Source organism: Buteo buteo, chromosome 1 (genome assembly GCF_964188355.1).
Source record: "Buteo buteo chromosome 1, bButBut1.hap1.1, whole genome shotgun sequence".
Classification (NCBI taxonomy): Eukaryota; Metazoa; Chordata; class Aves; order Accipitriformes; family Accipitridae; genus Buteo; species Buteo buteo.
The window spans coordinates 80,588,877-80,610,747 of NC_134171.1; the positions used below are offsets into that span (position 1 = coordinate 80,588,877).

The 21,871-nt window shown below is 41.2% G+C and overlaps 1 protein-coding gene across 1 annotated transcript in view; it reads right to left on the reverse strand.

The window, feature by feature from the left end:
- The window catches only part of LOC142035457 (bifunctional heparan sulfate N-deacetylase/N-sulfotransferase 3), a 209,914-nt gene that overhangs the window by 59,025 nt on the left and 129,018 nt on the right, over positions 1–21,871 (reverse strand). The window contains exon 3 of the mRNA XM_075037557.1: positions 8,639–9,765. Within this exon, the coding sequence (XP_074893658.1) occupies positions 8,639–9,619 (981 nt within the window). The 5' untranslated portion in view covers positions 9,620–9,765. The remainder of the gene's footprint in view (positions 1–8,638; positions 9,766–21,871) is intronic.

The window sequence follows — 21,871 nt, forward strand, 5'->3', positions numbered from 1 at the left end:
CTTTCACGGACAGATGGATCAACCCAAACAGAGCCGAGCTTAGGTTATGTTGACAATACTCAAAGTAAAGTGTGCAGAATCACATGCATTTTTATCTCATCCATGAAAATATTCATGTACATTCTTAAAGTATAAGTTTCTAAGTAGACAGAGGAAGACAGAAGTTGCTACATGGCTGTGAACCAAAAATGATCACTGAAGGCTGGCACACTGGGTGGACTTAAGCATTTGTGTGGATTTCTTTGGAAGAGAAGCCTTATGCTCAAGTGTAAAGATATCTCTGCATAATAAACTAAGTCAAGGGAAAAAGCAGAAACAGTGTTACAAAGTATTCAGTTAGCCCACTTGATCTCAGGTGAGTGTAATCGCTTAAGGTTGAAATCAAATAGCTCTTACATCACAAAACTCCATGAAGAACAGGAAGCAGAATATAACAGGCAGACACACCATTGTTAAGGGAGTTCCATTAAGCCTAAGGGTAGCAAAGTATTCACCACTACAGAGAAACGTGGGGAATTAAAAAATGAAAAAAAATTACTGCCATTTTCTGGAAAGATGTAGAAGACTGCATCCATAATGCACATCTACTTATTTGGGAAATCAACAGTGGATTCATAGAAGCCATGATTTCCTTACTTTGGTTCTATCATCAAGACAGACCAAGGACCCGGGAGTGTGTAACCAATAGTCAAATCTGGTGCTGGGGTGGAAGAGCTTGAAGCAAATCATTCTCACTGCCCTCAAAGATCTGCTGGGATTTACCATGCCAAGAAGCAGTTTCTGCAGCCTCTTTGACAATAAAAAAAGCTGCAAACTGAGATGAATTTCTCTTCTCTTAGTTCCCTGCCACTGAATTTGTAATGGGAGGAGACGGCACAATGCTTGAAAAATCACTGTTTCAAGATTTAGGCTTGCATGAGAGTGTATAGTGTTGCAGCTTTTAAATTATAAAAAAGAAAAACAAAACAAAACAAAACTAACAAACCCCCAAATTCAGTTACTCCAGCATTGCAAAACTAAGCAGAAAAAAATAAAAAATGGTTATAAACAACTTCATGACTAGTGATCTGCCTTGTCCTTCTGAGATATCTTTTGTCTTAATGCTCCAGAGGACTCTGCACTCAGCAGTTAAGTTTCTTAGCAGTCGACAAATACAAATGAGGGAGCATGGGGCAGCACCGCTCTCCTGACCCAAGCCTCCCATGCGAGACACTTCTGAAGTGCAGACTGTGCACACTTGCAAATGTGCAGAACTTCCACAGGATTCTTTTGGAACAGAAAATACTCAGCATCTTTTAGGCCCAGGTGTAAAAACATGTAGGAAAACAGATACATAGAATATCATCCTCCTTAATGCTAAAACTTTAAAGGCCTCAAAGCTGCAGCACATCAGTACGGAGTTGTAAAAGTCTGTCTAGGACCTGATGACTCTCCTAGGTTCAATGGAGCTAAGGACTAGCACATCCAGCTGCTTTATTTTTCCAAAAATTGGTTGGGTTTTTTGGGGTTTTTTTTTGTGTGTTTTTTGGTTTTTTTTTTTTTAAGAAAAAAACAACTCCAAAATACCATCAACAAAACAAACAAGACAAGCCATGAATTTCAGCAAACATGGAACTAACGAAAATCACTGAACTAACAGGAACAAAGACCGAAAATTGGTTTCCTCTTAACAGACACAGCACTGAACTATAAGCTCCTCACACTTAAAACTGCTAACAGGAATCGACTCTGTCCTAGAAAGAACATCCACCGGTCGGTCAATCAATGTTCACTTTCACATTTTCGATGTAGAACAAGATGGCTTAGATACACAGCATCCTTTTTACAGCTGCTGTGCCTCCAAAGCATTGTACAGATGAACGGAGTGGATATTTGAGCCAGCAAGTAAGAATGGGTAAATGTAGTTACCATTTTGGCACAAGTACGACTTCTTGTATAGCTACAGAGGAGTATGCCAGCGCTGCTATTTGACATACACGCTCTCTTTACAGATTTCCTGCATGGGGCCATGCTCATCCCACAGCCCCAGGGAGCTAGGCCGCGTTGTTTGTGCAAACATTTCTGAACCTCAGCCCTTCCCACATACAATACCTAAATGCATATCAACATAAAGCACAGACCAGGGGCATTTGAGCACACACAAAAAGGTAGCCTCCTCTCCATTTGCCTGGCAATCCGCAGAGATACCACATGGAACCTGGCTATTATCAGACACACCGTTACCACGCAAGGTTTTTGTCTGCACACACCATGCATAAGCAGTAAAATTAATCTTGGTGCCAAGCTTATTCCATGGGGTTTGGTTGTATCTAGCTGCACACAGGTGCAGAACAGGAGGAGGAAGCACGTGTGGAATTCCCAGCATTGCCCTGGCAGTCCCACAAGTGTTGCACCCAAGGCTGAGCCAGGTCTCCTGCGTCCCTGTCACCCCTCCGCAGCCACTCTCCTTTGGTCGAGGACTTTCATCCAAGCTTTCTGTTTCAAACATCAGTACATTTCTTTTAAGAACAAAAGCTGGGCTGTATTGAGCAGCAGTTGTATCAATCTTACTACATTAAAATTCACAGAAGTTGGTACATAAACCAAATTGCTTTTGGAAGTTAAATGTTAGGATGACTGACTGGTAAAGCATTCTATATGCTGACAGCAGCCCATAAAATAAATAAAACAATTTTTATAACTTGTTTTAAAGTTATATTTTAGTTCTGATATCTAATTCTCTACTGCCTCACAGTGCATAATATTCCACACTACTATATCTGAAACAATATACTCAAGAAGTTAAATCAGTCTTCCTGGGACATCAGACAGCTACAGAAACACCACAGTTAATAGTATTCCTTTTCTTTGACTCTTTTTAAGGACAGAATATACTTTTTACTTACTATTTCAGCCAAGTCAATATAAAATACCTTAGGAGCTTCAGGTCAAATTAAGAGAGAATATATGTACACACACAGTAAGCACATTGAACAATGGTATAAAGGTACTATAGCTAATGGATTGGGAATGTAAAATGATTTAGCAGAACAGAAGTTCTTAATAATTAATACCTTATGTCATTTAAAGAGGTTATTAAAAAGAGTTTTTGAATCTCCCCGGAGGAAAGATTTACGGCTCAGTGCAACCAAATACATGTGAGTCTCTCTGGTGGTTCTGCAACTGACATTTTATGACACATCTATCATTTCTCTACTGATAACCTTCTACATGGTCTTATAGATAAAGCAGCAAATAACTTGCAGAATTAGACTTCCTTCTGTGACAGGAACCATCTTGTGTCTTGACAGTTCGGGTTTTCTGCACCTTCTAGCCATTCTGCCTTAACACAAAAAACATCTAAGCTTCTCTTCTGAGGCAAATATTTAGGTCATTCCTATGCAAGAGTAACTGAAAAGGTATGTCACTGTATTTTTTAAATTTATATCCAAGTGGTATTCTTTACCATGGGAAGTTCTGATTTCTTTCCACGTATGCTACACAGGGTGAAAAGACACTTACTGGGTTTTAAACAACTGTAGTAATTTAAGCAGTGCTGACTAATGTGGACAAACTTGTAATATAGCGAATAGACAATTAGCTCTTAGGGGACAAATCTGTTATTAAACAAATTTATATTATATTATATGAAACAAAAGATTAGGCCACCAATGCACTAAGGAAATAACAAAAAAGTGACAGCACTGGCTTTGGAACACGAAAGAAGATCAAACTGACCAAATACAAATGTTTACATTTGATCTTAGTCACTCTAGAAGCATTTTATGAACAACAGAAACAATACATAGTTCTAAGGTGCAATTCACTTAAGCAGTGCCTGCCTAAAGATGAGCTATTTTTCTATGTTGTCTACCATGGAAAGTTAGAGGACTAGCTCTGATTTGTCTACATTATAAACCTCAAAATCTGGGCAAGATGACAGACTGTTCAAGTGATGGAGACTAAAATGCTCTGAATTTCTTCTTCCTGGCTAAATCCTCTCCATTATCCGAACGCCGTTTGGCATAAATGATGCACAAAGAGGATAGCTCTTGTTGTCCAGTTCTTCAATGATTCTAATGCCACAAGACTGCAGATTCAAGCTCGTATTGCCCATTTCAATGCACATATGCTAACAGATGCATTGCTTAAGTGCTCACAAAACAGAATGAGAAAAAAAGATAGATCATTCCCCTCCCAGTAATGGATATAGTTAATATGAAGCTTTTTCCTTGGCAATTATAAAAGAGTAATTGCAAGTGCAGAAAAAGATTAGGCTTACATGAAGAAAGTGAAGAGATCCCCACCATGACTTCAATTCAAGATGTCTCTTTTGAAAAGCGCACAAAGGACAAGACAGTCAAGAGGAGATCACACACCTAATTATTTGGAAAAAATAATTTCACAGTGTTCTAATTTTTCATTTTGAAAATGTGATCAACTCTCAAGGAAATACAGAAAGCGTGTGTATTGAGGAAATGAAGGAAAAGGTAGACCAACTTACTGCCTAGACCCCCAGCACTGCACAAACTGTCAATAAAAAAAAATCATATTTAATTTCCCCCCCTATTATCAGCTGCTTTTCCCTGGGAAAAATCTCAATGCTGTATAGTCATAAAAATTTCACAAAGAGTAACTGTAACAAAAAAAAAAAAATTAAGTTAGTAGACCATCAGCCAGGACAATCACAGTCTATTAAGATAAACTTACTCGGTGGATATCTAGATAGATTTTCTCTGTATGCCCATTTAAATGAATTATTTGCTCTGCACAGGCTCTTAGTCTTCTAAAAGACACAAGGAAAATAAAATATAACATTGTCACAGCATAATGGTCCCTCCTGCCTGACAGACATTAGGAGAGAAAAAAAAGTTACTGAAAAATGAATGTTGAGACGACGTTACCAAGCTTATTTTCAAAGTGGGAGGCAATTAGACTATGAAAATGTTCTCTTCCATTATTTCTATTATACCAAAGGAAGATAAAGTAAATAAATATGAAGATGGATGGTTACTGTTGATGCACAGTGACAGCTACACAGTATGTTACATTGAAGAACTATGTTCTATCAGTCCAGATTTTACACAGTGACAGGCAAATCTGTAGCAATCAGGTAGTCTAAAAATCTGAAGTACAGTTTCAAGTTGTTTGGGTCTTGTTTTTGTTTTTTTTTAATTGAAGAAGTTGTGGTGAAACTAGAATAAACTTCATCTGTTGTTTAATAAAACAAACCATTTATTAGTTTTACAGGATTTAGGTTAATAAACTGTCAAAAGATTTTCAGAAGGGCTCTTGACACTTGTGTCCCTGACACTATAGATACTCAAGCTGAAGCATCATCACTTTGCCTCGTCTTTAGAGGTGCAGAAGATGCTCATTTTAGAGGGCTTACTTTTGACTTGACTTCTTCTGAGGTCAATACATATGATACTGATAAAAAATTACCACTTAACCTTGTGACAGCAATTTTCGTAAGTGCGTGCTCAACTCCAATTCACAAACTTTAAAGAAGAGGGTAGTTAGCCTGACGTCCAAATATTAACTATTCTGGCCACTTTGCAAATCTCATTTAGGTGTCTGAAGAAGAAATTCCCTTGAAAACCTGATCTTGCATGCAATCAGGATCTCCCTCCTTGGAGACAGTCAAAAGGTGCCTGGACATGGCCCAGCTTGAGCGGGGGTGTGGGACCAGATGACCTCCAGAGGAGCCTTCCAACCTCAGCCATTCGGCAATTCTGTGAATGGCAATGTACAACTTCCCTGTACTTCTGCAATCCTACAGGATATCTTTTGTTATGATGGCCCTCTATTTTAACTCTTGCAGTGAAAGAACAGTACAGACATAGCTTTCAGCTTGCTCACCTAACTTGTGCCTGAACTTTAGAGGCTTGGTGAATCAGTCCTAAAGCGAATCTAGGTTCTCTATGCACTCAACAGAGCCAAGCCTTTGTCTCAGAAGACCCAAGACAAATGCTGCCTTCTTGAGTTAGGCAGTGAATCATGAGTGATTACTTTTGCTATCAGTTCTGCATTAACCCTCCAGTTTCTGAACTCTGTCCTATCCAGAGGAATGGGCAGAACCAATCCTTGAGGTTCTCTGGATGTTGGGAGCTTTCTGAAGCGTTTTAGGTTACTTTGCATTAACAGAGCACATGTAGAAACATTCACCTTACTCTCAGCAAGCTCACAGCCCTACCAGATGCAAGTATATGCAGAAAATATTAAATAGGAGACACGTCAAACAAAATTAAAAGACAAAAAAGCATTATGCCCAATTCCACGTTGCTAGTATTCAAAACGTAAGCTTAGTAGAAATGAGCTAATCTGGAGTACTGAAATTATACAAAGTCTGCATTTAGCAACCTATTTTCACACTTGCAGCGCACAATTCTGTCACAGTCAATGCAGCAGAACTCAGTAAAACACTTCTGTTTAATAGGACGTCATTTATCTGCAAATATACTTTACAATAACGGATTTTCAACTACCGCAAATTGATTTTATTTCATTCCTTCCACATGTCATTGTGCCACAGAGGATAACTCCTTTGATATTAATAGTAATGAAGATGCATTGCATCTGACAGCCCTAACAACATGTTTAATAGAACACTTTAAGTAAATGAAGAATCAGAAGGGAGCACTTTTTCAGATTCCACTGTTTCAGAACACAGTTCTGTATAAATGAAATTATGCTACTTAAAAGTTATTTCCACTTTGATATTATTTCTATTTAATTTGACAGTTTTATTTTGGGAAGATAACATTCTGACACACTGCAAATTACTCTCCCAAAACAACACAGTTTATCCTTCTGAATCTGCTTTAATTAAATTTGTCTCAATAGCCTCCTGTTTCTGGTAAGTAATTCTGGCAATTAATTGCCCTAACTTATCCTAAAATGACAATCCTAAGGTGTCACTCACAAAGAGAAACAATACAAAACATACTGTTGCAAACTGCTACTGCACACCACAGCGGGAGATTTATTCAGGCTTTATTTTACATATTTTGTTACCAGAAACTGCTGCTTCTGCAGAACAACAAGAGTTTTGCCAGTGATGTGGGTCAGACCTTATTTATTTCCTGCAATTTCAGTTTGCACTTAAGAGATTCTCAAAGCATGCTCACCCACCTGACTCAAATGCTGCCATCATGTTCTACACAGAAACTCCATTTATTTTCACCTTTACTCCAGCTCTCTCCCATGCAATTTGTTTGTATAAGGAAAACACCTACTTATAGGAGGTATATCTTATTTATAATTGCACATGCAGAGAATGTTTTGGAAAAGAGTGTATGCTGCAATTTTAAAGCAAATCAAAGTGTAACTACAAGTTCAAACCTTTTGTTTAAGGAAGCAATATATGCAGGGTTACTGCAGCTTGACAAATACATTAACACTGAAAAACCCCAAAGCCTAGTTAAAAATGAAACAAAAATGACCATCAACTGCACGCAGCGCTGCCATTGCCTTTCCTTTTCCCAGTTCCTCTTTCCATTATGAAAGTTCTAACAAAACATTCTCCCTTATTTTTACCACAAACAGGGCAACAATCAGCATCTTAGAGATTTTTAGCTTCCAGACCAAATACAGTTGTGCAAGGTGACCTCTAACTACCCGCTTTGTAACAACATTCTTCACAAAAAGAAAGCCAGGTATACAGCAAGAAATAATGTTAAGATGTTACTCCTACTGAGCCGTAACTACCACCTCACTGAACAGCCCAATAGAGTGAAAAATGACCTTCAGGAATGTACAAATTAAGATGTTAAAATGGAAATCACCAAGTCATTTAGCACCAGAACAAGCTTTTAAGACCAATATTAACACAAAAATTGCTTGCAAGCAAGAGCCATAAAACAGAGACAAGAAAGGTGAAATGCTGCAACTAACTCCTGACACCTGAAACCTATGTCAAACAGCTAATAATCCAGTCCATTCTTCAAAATTTATGTTGACATTTACTTTTGCTCACCACATTTACCTCCTGCTTGTAAGACTAGCAACATGCACATTACATATGAATAGCTCTTGGGTCCAGCCCTGAAGTCCTGTGCTGTTTTCAAATGCCATACTGAAAGTATATGCTTAGATCAAAGCTAATCACCAGACCAGAGAGTTAAACACTCTGCAATTATGTTTAGAATTGTGCGTGTTGGGTGGGTTGTGCCGTGTGTGAAAACACTACCACTCTTACTCGCTTTTCTTTATCAGTTACTTAGCAACTAGTTGTCTTTAATTTCCTTTTGGGAGACTATTTTCCATATATAGTAAGGGGAACGGAATTCAGAGGAGCCCACCAACCCGTTTATAGAACTTAGCTCAGCAGGGACTTGCGTGTCACCTGAGAGAAAACAAGTGATAGTAACCAGGGAGTCATCTTACATTCTCTTCAAGTACAGGTACAAGCGACACTGCACAGACTCTCCTCCAGTCTGCAGGTTGAAGGAACTGCTACACCTCGGATCAGTGACTACACAAAGCCAGACAGACTGGCTTCTCTCTCAGGGTCCAAACAGTTTGTGTTGGTACTTACTGATTTGTGTCCTCCGTGAGTTCCAACTGTTAACAGCTATTCACTTTAAGATTAAAAAATAATAAAAAAAAAAGCAAAGCACTTCGCTGTAATGACCATTAGTTTTTGCATATACTTTACCTGTACATCGTTGGTGTTCATTCTTGTTCCCTCCTTCCCAACGAAGATGTCATCTATGTCAACCAGAATGTACCTATCCAAGGACAGTCTGAGCTTCTTTCCAGACAGGAAAGAGATGGCATCTATGAAAATCAGCTTGTGCAGCCAAAAATTCAAGTTATTGCCGAAAAGGACTCGTTGAATCCCATCGTGGAGCCCCAGGTCATGAATTACCGTGGCATAGAGAGCACTTATAGCAGCAGGCGGTGAAAGGTTTTCTGGTGTCTTTACTTTTGCAAATATCACTGGTTGATAAGCTGTATGATTAATCTGGAAAACCGCCCAGTCATTTCCAAGCAAGGGACCTTTCTCAAGCTTAGAAGATTTAGTCACATGGAGCAGTGGGGAATGAGGGTTAATGCAACAGTCCTTAATACCCAGATTGCTGTGGACATGGAAAGGAAAGCCCTTCAACTGAGAGCTCTGCAAGCTGTTCTCATTGCCTTTGTGAAATCCAATAACACCTACACCATATTCTATACAGTACTTATCTAGAAGGCCTCTGTTCCAAGAGTCCATATTCACATACTTCAGAATATTTTCATATACTATGAGAGCATATTTGCCTTTATTTTTCTCTATAAGCACTGGGAGGTCACCCTTCCCAGGTGCAATCTCAATGTGAAACTGAAATCTGCTAGATTCTAAAATGGTTATTATATCTTGGCCTAATGTTGAGTACTGACTTTCCACAAACACCAGCACTACGAGATCTGTCCTCAGGGGATCAATAGGCTTCATGGTCTTCATCTCCATCAGCTTGTATGGCAACAGTTGAGGATCACCACATTCCACTTCTGAAGAGATTTCAGAAAGTTCATTTTCCTGTTTGTAGCCATTATACAAGTAGTACGCAGAAATAACTATGCTCACCATACAAAAAGTGGCCAGCAAAATAACTGTTCTTTGAAAATGTCTGTGAAGTTTCATGATAAAACTCATGTTGTTTACTTGCCTTAGATTGTTCTCGACAGCAGCATTAAAAACAAACACAGATTCTCAACAACTTGTTCCAGTCCTCTGGAATATTTATGTCACCATTGCAGCACACACATCTATCTTCCACAAAGCTTTACAGAAGGTATAGTCTAGAAGAAAAGAAAATCAGAGATTTAATTGAAGCGTTACACTTGTGAAGTATCATCGCACTTCAACTAATGGTGAGCAAAGAAGTCACTGCCAAACAGAGGTTTGGGAGCAAACAGCTCGAAACTTCGATAGTTTCTTTTGAAATTTTGTATTAGTAGCGTTATTTCTTCCTGCTCCCACTAGCTGCCATGTGCATTTGCACGTCTCAATCTCACAGGCTCCTTACCCCAGAGGATCAAGTAAAAGAGGGTACACACAGACAGCACTGAAAAGCAAAACACAGCAGCAAAGAACTTACTGTTTTTCTGAAAATTTTTTACCCAAAGATAAAAGTTAACTCCAAGTAGACAATTGCTGACAACCTAAACATTGAAGAAAATTTATAACCTTCCTCCTTCCACCCCCAAGAAGCTGGGCAAGCATCAGTCTACATGATTAAACAAATTCTGTCTTATATTAATTTTTGAAGAACCAAGAAGTTCTTAGAAAAACATGCACATTTTAACTGTTGTATACATACGTACTGATACACTCTGTGTTACATGTATTACAGGAGTATTTTTAAAACAAAACCATACTTTTTCCTGCAACATTAGAAGTAACCAAATAGCATTTTACTGGACTGTGTACTGTCTTGCAAATTGTTGGAAGCACTTAGTATTTTCTTTGTATTAAGAAAAAGCATAAAATAATCCAGCTCTTAAATTTGAGAAGAGAGTAATAAATCAAAAGCTAACTTAAGAGGCAGATGACCTAAGGATATACTTATGCTTTAACTTGCACCTAAGAAAAGCAGTCATTTTTCAAGCTAACAGTACAATTGCTGTCAAAAGTTTCTAGTAAAACAACTGAATGATGTGAGAAGCATAAAATAATTAAGTACCATAAGTTATAAAGGAAGGTTAACAGCAGATTTTGAAAAAATACTGAGGGTATTAAGATCTAGAACACACTATTGTAACTTCACAATGTAGTACACATCCATTCCCCTTTGTAAATGGGACTAGGATAAGCTATGGGCATAACGTTAATATGGTCATTTCCTGACTGAGTGCTTAATCCTTCCATGCTCAGGTTTTTTGAGAAAATAAAGTAGGACTTAAAACTGAACACCAAGAAGGTCCAGAAGTATAACCAATAGAAAATATGAACTTTTCTGTACAAATTGACAGAGAGAATTAAAATTTTCTTGAGACATCAGGATAACAAATGATATCTACTCAAGCTCTACCCCATGTTTTGTACTTTCTAAGGTTTACTAGGTTTTCATTAGAAATTCTGATTCCTAGAGTGGCTGACAACCTTCAGTACTGAATCGGGAAGCAGATGATAATAGAAGAAATACAGTCAGCTTCTGGTACAAAAGAATTTGAAGTATATAAAGATTAATTACATATTAATAAAGGGGAAAAAAGGGACTTGTAAAAAAAAAAAATACCACCAAACAAAACCACCAACCAAACAACAGACAAAACCAAACAACATGTTATGTACTTCAGCCACTTAACCACTTGACAAGAGCTCCTCATACCACAGAGTAAAGAAGGTGGCATTTCACTCCAGGTTTTCAAAGAAGTTAAAAAATATGATGTACTTAACAGCACCTATGTAATTTCCACAACTTTAATTAAATCCCAAAGATTGATCCTCCCAGTGCCAGGTACAGGATGAGCACAAAGTAAAAATAAATGAGTAGGAAAATGAGATAAGGAGAAAGAGAGAAACTACATGGCATCCTATTTATCAAAACAGCAAAATTAAGCACCAAGAGTAAGCGTATGCAAGCTGTCTCATTCATAATTAAGATTCCCCTTAAACCTGCATCTCACCAGATAAGCCCGCTTTCTGGGTATGTTATACTCTCTTCGCCTTCTACTCCCAGATACCAGTATGTTAACCCTTTCTGTTCTGGGTGGACTTACACCCACCCTTACCTGCAGCTGCCCAAAGACTTGCACATAGCTTTTAGACAGGAGACTTGCCTTTCACCCAGGCATATAGGCTCATTAATCAGTGTTAGACAAAAATAACATAATCCCAGTTTCTCAGTTTCTACAAGCATGTATCTGAAAAGAAGTTAAAGAATGTATAAAGACCAAACAAAAATCTGAAAGTACCTTTAGAACTCAAAGAACATTTTTTAGTATTGAAATGTCCAACCCTTGTCACACTAGCTCCAAGAACATTGGTTTAGATAGCAGAAAAGAGATATTTAATATGGTAAGAAGTCAGGTGACAAAGAAGGAGCTCCATCCTGAATGAGTAAAACCAGAGAGATATTTCCAGACAGATGATTTTTCATTACACACACAAAGGATTCTCTTCATTTTTGCATTTCCAATTCAGCTGCCTGAATGCCAAGAAACTCATAATTTTAGTGGCTAAAACTAATACTTACTGCATTCTGTAGAAAAGCTGTACGTAGGCCTACTTATCTTCAACAACCACAGACCTGGCTAGCTTACCTCACATAGAGCTCAGGCCTGGTTTACATGAGATGCAAGCCTGCAAAGCGGAACTCTTGCTGACAAAAGTACAACAAATCAGTTCTTTGAATGACACAAAGTCAACCACCACACCACCACCAAGCACAATGCTTGTCTGCTTCTTTTAGCCCTAAGCTCCTCTAACACAGCCCCAAAACACCGCTATTCTCATGACAGAAACCACCAAAATCCTATTGAGAGGAAGTTCCCAGCAGCATCATTTAGAAGTTTCTTTCTTTACCAGCCTATGCTTCTGACAGTCACCTGAACCTGAGAATCCTGCCTGGAGCCAGAAAAATTTAGTGACCTAAGCTCATGGCAAGAAAGGGCTGATTAGACAGAGTTGTTTGAATGAGTTATTACAGAAGGGTTGCAACCCAAGGGCTGCTAAAGTAGGCAGCAGGAGCACTTGAAACATTTGCAGCAAGGACTCAGTTCCTAATGCCACTCCGTGAAGCAGAAAATATGGAGCCAGCCCAGAAACCTGTATTTTCTTCAAAAAAACCCTCTGTCATTTTACCCTTAGCTCCTAATTGCAGGTACCTCCTGGGGCTACAGAGTGCAGCTGTAAGGAGGAGTGGATAGAAATGCCAAGACAGACGCGAGGTTTGACTCTGAGGAATGAGGAACTCTCCAAGACCCAGCAGGACAGAGACAGACTTGGCATCCTCACCACTGAAGACAGGAAGGAAGGGGAACGGAACAGAATAAGGCACAAGTTTTAAATGCATGCTCTCTTCAATCAGCTTCATGCTTATGTAATTTTCACTTACTTAAGCACTGGTTTGCGTGCCAAGAGTTCAAAAGAACACGGAAAGAAAGAAAAAAAAAAACACAGAGACGTGCATTTAATAATGTCAAAATAGTTTCAAGCCCTGACAAGGTACAGTTGCCTTCCTAGATGAACAGTAGGATTTTACTCTGAGCAACAGTACTTGCTAGATATTCCACTGGTATCTTACAGCACCATGCTAAAATAAGTCATCATGCACCAAACTTGACAGTAGTAAAGAGATCTTTGGGGTGCACCACCCACAACACACTGTGGGTCCTATGACTACAGTGATCTTTATCACAGCTTTAGACATGGCTTCAGGGAAAATGGTCCTTGTTCACTATCACTTCCAATAGTAAAACCAGACAAAGGGTGTAATTCAGAATGTATCAACAGTGGGTAAGCTGTTAGAAGCAGCATTTCAGAACAGGACAGTACTTATGGAGTCTTACTTTCACAACAAAAGAATACAATACTTTACAAAAGAATGAAGAAGTCATAAGAGTTTGAACTGCAATACAGAAAGAAATAAATCCACATATACGAAAAAGCCTTAAAGAAAAAAAAATAATCAAGGAGTCTAGAAACTCTTCACAAGAGTTCAAACTCGTTAGTATTGTTTCAGTGAAAAACCATGAAAAAGACCTGTAGCTAACATAAGCAGTCTTAGCTCATTGATTTTAATGGAGTCACATGGAGTTCAATGAAAGGAGGATGTGGTCCCACATATATCTCAAAGCACCTGAAAACAGGTGTCAGGCATTATACGCATCCAACATTCCACAAAGGTGATGCTGAAATAGGTTTTACCTATAAAATAATTTGCATGGTATTTTTCCACCATCTGAAGCAATAAAAGCTGCCTCATCATTCTTTATCTAGAACCTTATTATTTTAGAAGACTTTGCATTTGACCTCCTGTAGAATTTTGCATTTTCATGCCACCATCTGAAAATTCAGACCAGAACCTTTTACCTGTGTTGTTCCAAGTATGAGGTATCAAAATGCCTCCTTAATGTGAAAATTAGCATCTTTCAATATTTAGAATTTTAACTTGTGGACTCACTATGGAGGAGAAGATCTTGCTAAAAGAAAGCTGAGTCATAGAAATAAGTTGTGCATTTTATTCCGAATACAGCAAGGCTCAATGTCATTCTCGTCTACTGTAGAATTGACTTCTGCAGCCCAGGACTAGTTCACATGAAAGTCTTGTGGGGACAGGAAATAAGGATCACCTTATTAATCAGAAGATTTACAATTCTAAGCAGTACTGCTAGGTAGTCACAATTACAGGTATCTTCAGAAAACTAGCATGAAACAGATGCATCACAGTAGAGATCTTCAACTGTGAGTTTGTTTGGGGGCTGGGGTGTTTTGTTGGTTTTTTTTTTTTTTTTTTTTTTTTAAATTCACTAACAAGGTAGTACTGATGAGAGAACAAATACCATGATGAACTCAAAAGAGTGGAATTGCATCATAAGAAGTCTGCTGAGTTCCTACCATTTGCAGCTTGCTTTAGTTTGTTGTTTCATTGCTAAGCATAAGTGACCAAATTGTTGGCTTCTATAAATCATTTCAGCACAATAACCCTAATGGAAATATTTACAGGAGACAACACTGGCTGGGGACTTAACTTATTAATGAAATGCACTAAGTGAACATAAAGAACATGAAATCATAAATCTTGTTTTTGTGTTTTCTGGCAGTAAAATTTATGTAATAAATACCAAAGGAGCCTCCCCAGAAGTCTTTGCAGTCAGCCTGGAACCCAGTCTCTGGGCTCAGACTCATGGGCAGCCGCTGACAGTCTCTGCTCTGTGAGTGTCATGGCAACCCTGCAAACATTGTGCCCTTGTTGGTATATTTTTTGCACTAAGACTTTCATGGTGCACATCGTTCCTTTCCAAGGGCTTTGCATGACTAGCTTTTCCATGTAGCAGAAACATACTATTTTCTAGTTGAAAAGAAATGTGGTTCTGACCATTCAATTTCATAACTGATATTCATATTTTCTGGAACTAAAAAAAAAAGAAAAAAATCCTTCAAATGGTATCAGTTTCAAGTTCCCATCATCATACAGTAATTAATAGATGCTCAAATAGGAAGCCAGGTACACACATGAAGATACACACATAAAACTGCATACAATTAAAAAAAATAATCTCTTAAAGTTTTATCATGAATATCAATAAGATTCTTAAAACTACAAGAAACATTCTTCTTTAATTCAGTTGTGTTATAAACTATCAAGATTAAAACAATAGGCTGAGCTAAAATATCTACAAGCAAATGAGAAATTGCTCTCAAATCACACTTTTCAAAGCCCAGTAAAAAAAAAATGTGGTTTACTCTTACCTCAGGCCTGTGCAAGGGTAACTGTTTACTGACCCTTGATTAGAAACAATAAAGTTGTGTCATACTGACATGCAGACATAAAAAAATATTGTGAAAGAGTAAACAAAAATCATCTTCATCAAGAACTGCCAAAACCCAGAGCTAGTTCAAGATTGATAAGTCATTGATATTATTCAGCTATATTACATTTGTCTGGTTACATATGCCTGATCAAATCTTTAAATATCTTTCTCCTCTTCTAATAATCCACATAATTATATTCTAGTTCTGTCCTGGTTCTGTTCTTTACCAAACTGGCTGCTACCACAGCACTAGTGACATACTCCTGATAAATTAAATGAAGGATGAGTTTTAAATGAAGAATAGACAAAAAATAGACATATTGTTCAGCATGTTACTATGGGCATTTAAATCTCCACTGATCAGAATGCTATTTAATTGCTTGGAACACAAAAGCCTGCTTTCGCCAGCCACTATGAAATATGACCTTAAAGGAAGCATTCTGAAGTCGATACATTAGTGTTACTAAAATGGAAATATTTGGATATACAAATGACATGGTAGGAAACAACAAAGTGCATTTATAAACAACCAAACCTCGGATGGAGAGTAGTACTCAGATTTTTAAATCAATTATGAAAATATGAAACTGGTCTCCAAATACCGAGTACCTCTACTTACAACATTATTCTACCAACTGACGTATTCAAGCAGCGATAACTCAGACAATCAAATCCAGGCTAAGAATGAGATCTTACGACTGCATATTAAGAAGACATTTTCAACTTGAAAAGATGGTGATACGAGACATGAACTGTCAAGGGAAGTCATCAAGACCCTTTAGGATCACATAACAAACCTGGTAATGTGTGAATATTGAAGGACTTACATTCTCTCATATACGTTAAAAAAAAAAGGGGGGGGGGTTGGCTTAGGCAGAACAAAAATTCTGGTAGATAGATAAGCTTTTTCAAGTCCTTAGGACAAGCAGTTTTCAGTCTCTATTGTACCCCATGTTATCCTTAGCTCCATACTTACTGTATTGCTTCATGGATTACTTGAGAACCTTACAGGACAGAAATTCATGCATCAGAATTTGTTGTTAAAAGATATTTATAAAAATTAAATATGTGATACTTTAAAATACTTTAAAAGAAGGCTTGGAAGACTTTAACAGAGTACACAAGTCAGGTTTGGTCTTTAGATTACTTTACATTCATGCAATACTTTCTACCAAAGGATCTTAAAACACACTACATTCCATACGATTTTTCTGAGACAAACCCTATTATTTTTCAACACTTGCAGAAACGTCACTATCTAAAGACTAAATGATTTGCCCAAGGTCTTTAAGATAAACGTATGGCACATTCTCTTGTCCATGCCGGTACCATTACTTCCCCCTCTCTTTTCTCCAACAACTGCCAAGTGCGAGCCAAGCGTAAAGAGTTAATAAGGCAGAGTTCATCCCCGTTCCTTCCGAGAGACCCAAGTGGTGATGCCGGCTGTGAAAGAAAGCCCATTTCTTCCACTTTCCATTTTATTAAAAAGGAAAAAAAACCCTGCCACACCAAAGCCTGAAGCAATTACCTAGCACATCAAGTATCGAATTAAATAATATAAAAGTTTTCTGCCAGTTCCCAAAGGTTGCATGCGACGGCTGAAACGAGCACTAAGACGCACCAATTTCTGCGTGGCATTTGGGGAATCCAAGTAGCTAGGAACACCTGGAGCTATTAATAATTACTGCACTACGATGCCCGATTTTGTTCCCAAACGCAGCAACCAACCAACCTCCGCAAACACTAGAGGGCAACAGCGTCGCACAGAAAAAGTCCGCGAAGAGAAGAGAAAGGGAAAAAAAACCCAAACCCAACCAGCTGAAGGGTTGGTGTGGGTACCACACCAGGAAGGCAGATGCTAAGTGAGCTAGTACAGAAGAAAACCAAAACAACCCCTAAAGAAACACCGCCGAACCAACCCGAACACGCTCCCCCCCATCCCCATCCCCGCAGCGGGACGCTGGGGCCGCGCCCGTGCGCCGGAGCCCCGGCAACGCTGCCGCCACCTGCCCCCAGCACCGGGCAGCCGCCCCGGCCGGCCGCGCTCCCGGGCCGGGCCGGGCGGTGCCCGCGGCGGTGCAGGAGCCTCCGGAGCGCGGCTCGGACGGCGCCTTGCCGGCGGCGCACAACTTTGCCGGGGGGGGGGGGGAGGGAGCGGGGGCCACCGCGGGGCGGACGGCAGGAAACACCCGCGGAGTTCGGCAGACTTCTCCCCGCCGGGCCCCAGGGGCACCGCGCGGAGGAGCCGCCCGCCCCGCCCGTTACCTCCAGGCGCGCTCCGCCGACATGCCACCGGCCCGGGGCCCGCCGGAGGGCGAGCGCCCGCCGCAGCTCCCGCTCTCGTCCACCGGCGGCGGGCGCAGGGAGCTGGGGACGCTCCTCCGGGGAGAAGGGGCTGCACCCAGCGGGCGCGGGGAGCGCGGCGCGGCACCGCCCCAGCCCCGGCCGGCCCGCCCGCCCGCGGGGAGGTGGTGGCGGCGGCGGCGGCGGGGCTGCCCGCCCGGGGGGTGCGAGCGCCGCTCGCCTCGCCTCGCCCTCCCGTAGGAGGGGCGCCGCGCCGCCGCTCCCGCACTCACCGGCGAGGGGCGGGCGGGGGCTCCGCCGCGCCGCCTCCCCGCCATTGGCCGGCAGCGGCGCTGCCGGTCGCCGCCTCCTCCTCCTGCTGCTGCTGCTGCTGCTGCTCCTCGGAGGCTCGGCCGGGCCGGGCCGTGCCCTCGGGCTCCTCCTGCCCTCAGCGAGGCGCGGCACCTGCGGCCCCTCCTTCAGGGGGACCCGAGGGCCGGGGCTCCCGCCCGAAGCAAGTCTCGCCACCTCCAGCAAATCGCAGACGCCCTCTGTGGTGGGGTTTTTTACACCCGATTTTAAATACAGTGCGATTTTTTTCTTTTGCTTCTCCGAAAAAAAAAAAAAAAATGTAGCAAGCCCCTTCTACTGGGGGGAAGTTTAACTCAAATCCGCTTGTCAAACCATCGCTGTTTGTGCCGGTTTAGGATCTGACTGACTTCTGAATCGTTTTAAATGTAGCGCACAATGGTGGAAATTCCGGAAGGTCAATTACATTTTCTTCAGGCACTTCGGGGTTAAAATCTTGAAAGAATGCCAAGTAATGTGTTTGCAGCCTCACTGCTTTCCTTTATTGAATTTTCTAACCCCATCTTAAACAGAGTTAGTCCCTCTGTATTTCTCACTGATACTCTGCATCCTTCACTCCAGAGATGGGGCTATTCCATTACTGCAGGTTAGGGAGTTACGATTCCCTGTCTGAACCGCGTTAGCTGACTTCTAGCCTTCACAAATGGGAAATAAAATTAATAAATTTTACAAGTGCCCTCTTGATCTAGCTAATTTACTTCACAATTGCTTGATGATTGTTAGCTCACCTAATGGCCAATAGTTCAATATAGCAGATTAACTCCATCACTGGCGGTTGTCTGTCCAAAGCTTTCCTCCTATGACTCACTCAACACAGAAACTTAAAGGAAAAAAGCTAAAGTCACCTGACTGTTCCTTTCCCAAACATCAGCAGAATTTACAGCTCTTGATTCAGGAATATTGTTACTTACTTCTTTCCCCTCTTTTTTCTCCCTTTTATTCCCATGACACGCTCTGAGGGAACACCCCAAATTTTAATGTTTTCTAAACTAAAAAGCAGTGCAAGGTCCTGGGCCCCATGAGCTAGGCTTCCAGTAGGACAGAGGACTTGTTGACACGTGTGTTTACTCTGCGTGAGGTTATTAATCCACGGAATAGAGAGTCCATCTGAAATCTTGTTGCCCTCTCAATGTCCTACACAAAGGGATTTTCTCTCACGTTAAGCTTCTCGAATGCATGGGTATCCTGATACAGTCTTGTTTGGGGGCCTCTCTATTACGAAGGATTTTTCCTACAACGTGCTATGAGGTATGGGGTGGGAGCCTGCCAAAAGTGACTGAAATTCTTGGATGTGAACTCAAACTCACAAATGTGCATGGTTTCCCTCCTACCATTCTTTTTGAGTGGCTGGCGCTGTTTTTATCGCTGGCCAACATGGACAGAAGAGTGTTACATACCGCTTGTCCTCATAAGCACTTGGATGCTCACAGAGATGTGCTAGACATCTCACAGCTGAGGGCTTCAGCACTGCAAGTCAGCAGCTGTAGTACCGAGCGGTTCTGGCAGGAATATTAACAGCTTTGATCTTTCTTGGTGCTACTTTTCAGTTTTTTTGCTCTTGAGCTGTCGTTGCAGCGTGAACTGGGCGTTACGTCTTAGCAATACATCTTAAGACACTGCTGAGTGTGCATCTGGCCAAGATTTCTACCTGGCCCCCAGTACCTCACAAAACAAACTGTAGTAGTGTGGTGCTGCGTTCTCACAGAGTGCTACCACAAATGCCAAAATTGTGGCTGTTCACAACATCTGAGGTCACATTTGATGTGCACCACCCCAGAACTGAATAGGTAAATGAGTGGTTAATCCAGAAAAGAAATTAGGTGGGAGGGAAACTGGTGGGCTACTGAACTGCATGCAAAACAGAAGCACATGCAGACAACTGCTAGTCTGTACCATGAACTAAGGCAACACCTATGCTGCTGCTGCTGTTATGCAAGGCAGGGACCAAACCCTAGTTCCGAGACGTATGTACTGACTTGTGTCCATATATTCAGCAAAGAATAGACAGTAAAGCAAAGCGCCTTCTGTTCTATTCCTGGGAATGTTTGCCAAGGAAACTGCTTACCTCATTTCAGACTGTTGCCCCAAACTGACTATATTCCAAGTGAAGGATTCAAGACTCTAGGATGTAGACCAACACTACAGATCGCAGAATGGCTGAGGCTGGAAGGCACCTCAGGAGGTCATCTTGTCCAGTCCCTTGCTCAGGCAGGGTCACCCAGGGCAGGCTGCCCAGGACCACGTCCAGACGGCTTTTCAACATCTCCAAGGACGGAGACTCCACAACCTCTCTGGGCAACCTCTGCCAGTGCTCGGTCACCCTCACAGTGAAAAAGTGTTTCCTGATGTTCAGGGGGAACCTCCTGTGTTTCAGGTTGTGCCCATTGCCTCTGGTCCTGGCACTGGGCACCAAGGAAAAGAGCCTGGCTCCATCCATCCGCCTTGCACCCTCCCTGCAGGTATTTGTACACATCAATGAGACCTCCCCCGAGCCTTCCCTTCTCCAGGCTGAACAGTCCCAGCTCTCTCAGCCTTTCCTCATAGGAGAGATGCTTCAGTCCCTTAATCATCTTAGTCGTCCTTCACTGGGCTTTTCCATCATAGCTCCACATCTCTCTTGTACTGGGAGCCCAGAACTGGACCCCGCGCTCCAGGTCCAGGTGTGGCCTCACCAGTGCTGAGCAGAGGGCAAGGATCACCTCCCTCGACCTGCTGGCAACACTCCTCCTAATGCAGCCCAGGATGCTGTTAGCCCTCCCTGCAAGGGCACATTGTTGACTTCTGTTCAACTTGGTGTCCACCAGGACTCCCAGAACCTTTTCTGCAAAGCTGCTTCCCAGCCAGTCAGCCCCCAGCATGTCCTGGTGCCTGGGGCTGTTCCTTCCCAGGTGCAGGACTCTGCACTTCGCCTTGTTGAACTGCATGAGGTTCCCGCTGGCCCATTTCTCCAGCCTGTCGAGGTCCCTCTACAGACATACCACAATTCTAATTTGAATTCGCTGATTTCCCATTAATGCGTGCCTTCAGTTTATGTGAACACACATCACTTCAGCATGAATTAACTAAACTTGGGAAAAATAAAATGCTTTGTACACACAAGCCTTTACTTTCCTACCAAAACAAGTAACTTGGGCACTGAAATGCCATTCAGTATCTGGCATTGAATCCTTACTTTGAATATCTGTTCTGTTTCTGATAAATTGGTTGTTTTCAAGCTAATTACTTTGAAAATTGTACCTTAATGAATTCCTATCTATATAAATTACATTGTGTTCTGACAGCACTGCTGACTACTTGTGGCCTTATACACACACATAACTATGTGTGCACATTTACACACAAGCTGGTAACTCTGATTACACTCTTTCTCTTGGAATACTACAGTGAAAAAAGATAACAAAATGTGCTGAAGAACTTCCAGCAACAGTTCCGTTTCAGTTCAGCTTGGCTTTTTAGTCCTCTCCTATCTGGAGCATGTTTAAATATGTTTTCTTGCAACAAAGGTAGGCTTAAAAAAGAGGTAGCCTACCTTCCCTGGTGATAGCCTCAGCTTTTTGCCTTTCTTACTGCTGGCCTCTACACATGAATGCTCTCTTTCTCATTCACATTTTTCTTCAAATTCAAGTCTTCACACAGTGCTTCCTCCTTTTGCATAATCGGCAATTTTTCGATCTTTCTCAAATGAACTGAATCCTGTCTGGTCTTGTGGTCTTATCTCTTTCAGGCTATTACTGCAAGAAATAGTTCTAACCATTGCATGGTTCTAAGTCTGCAA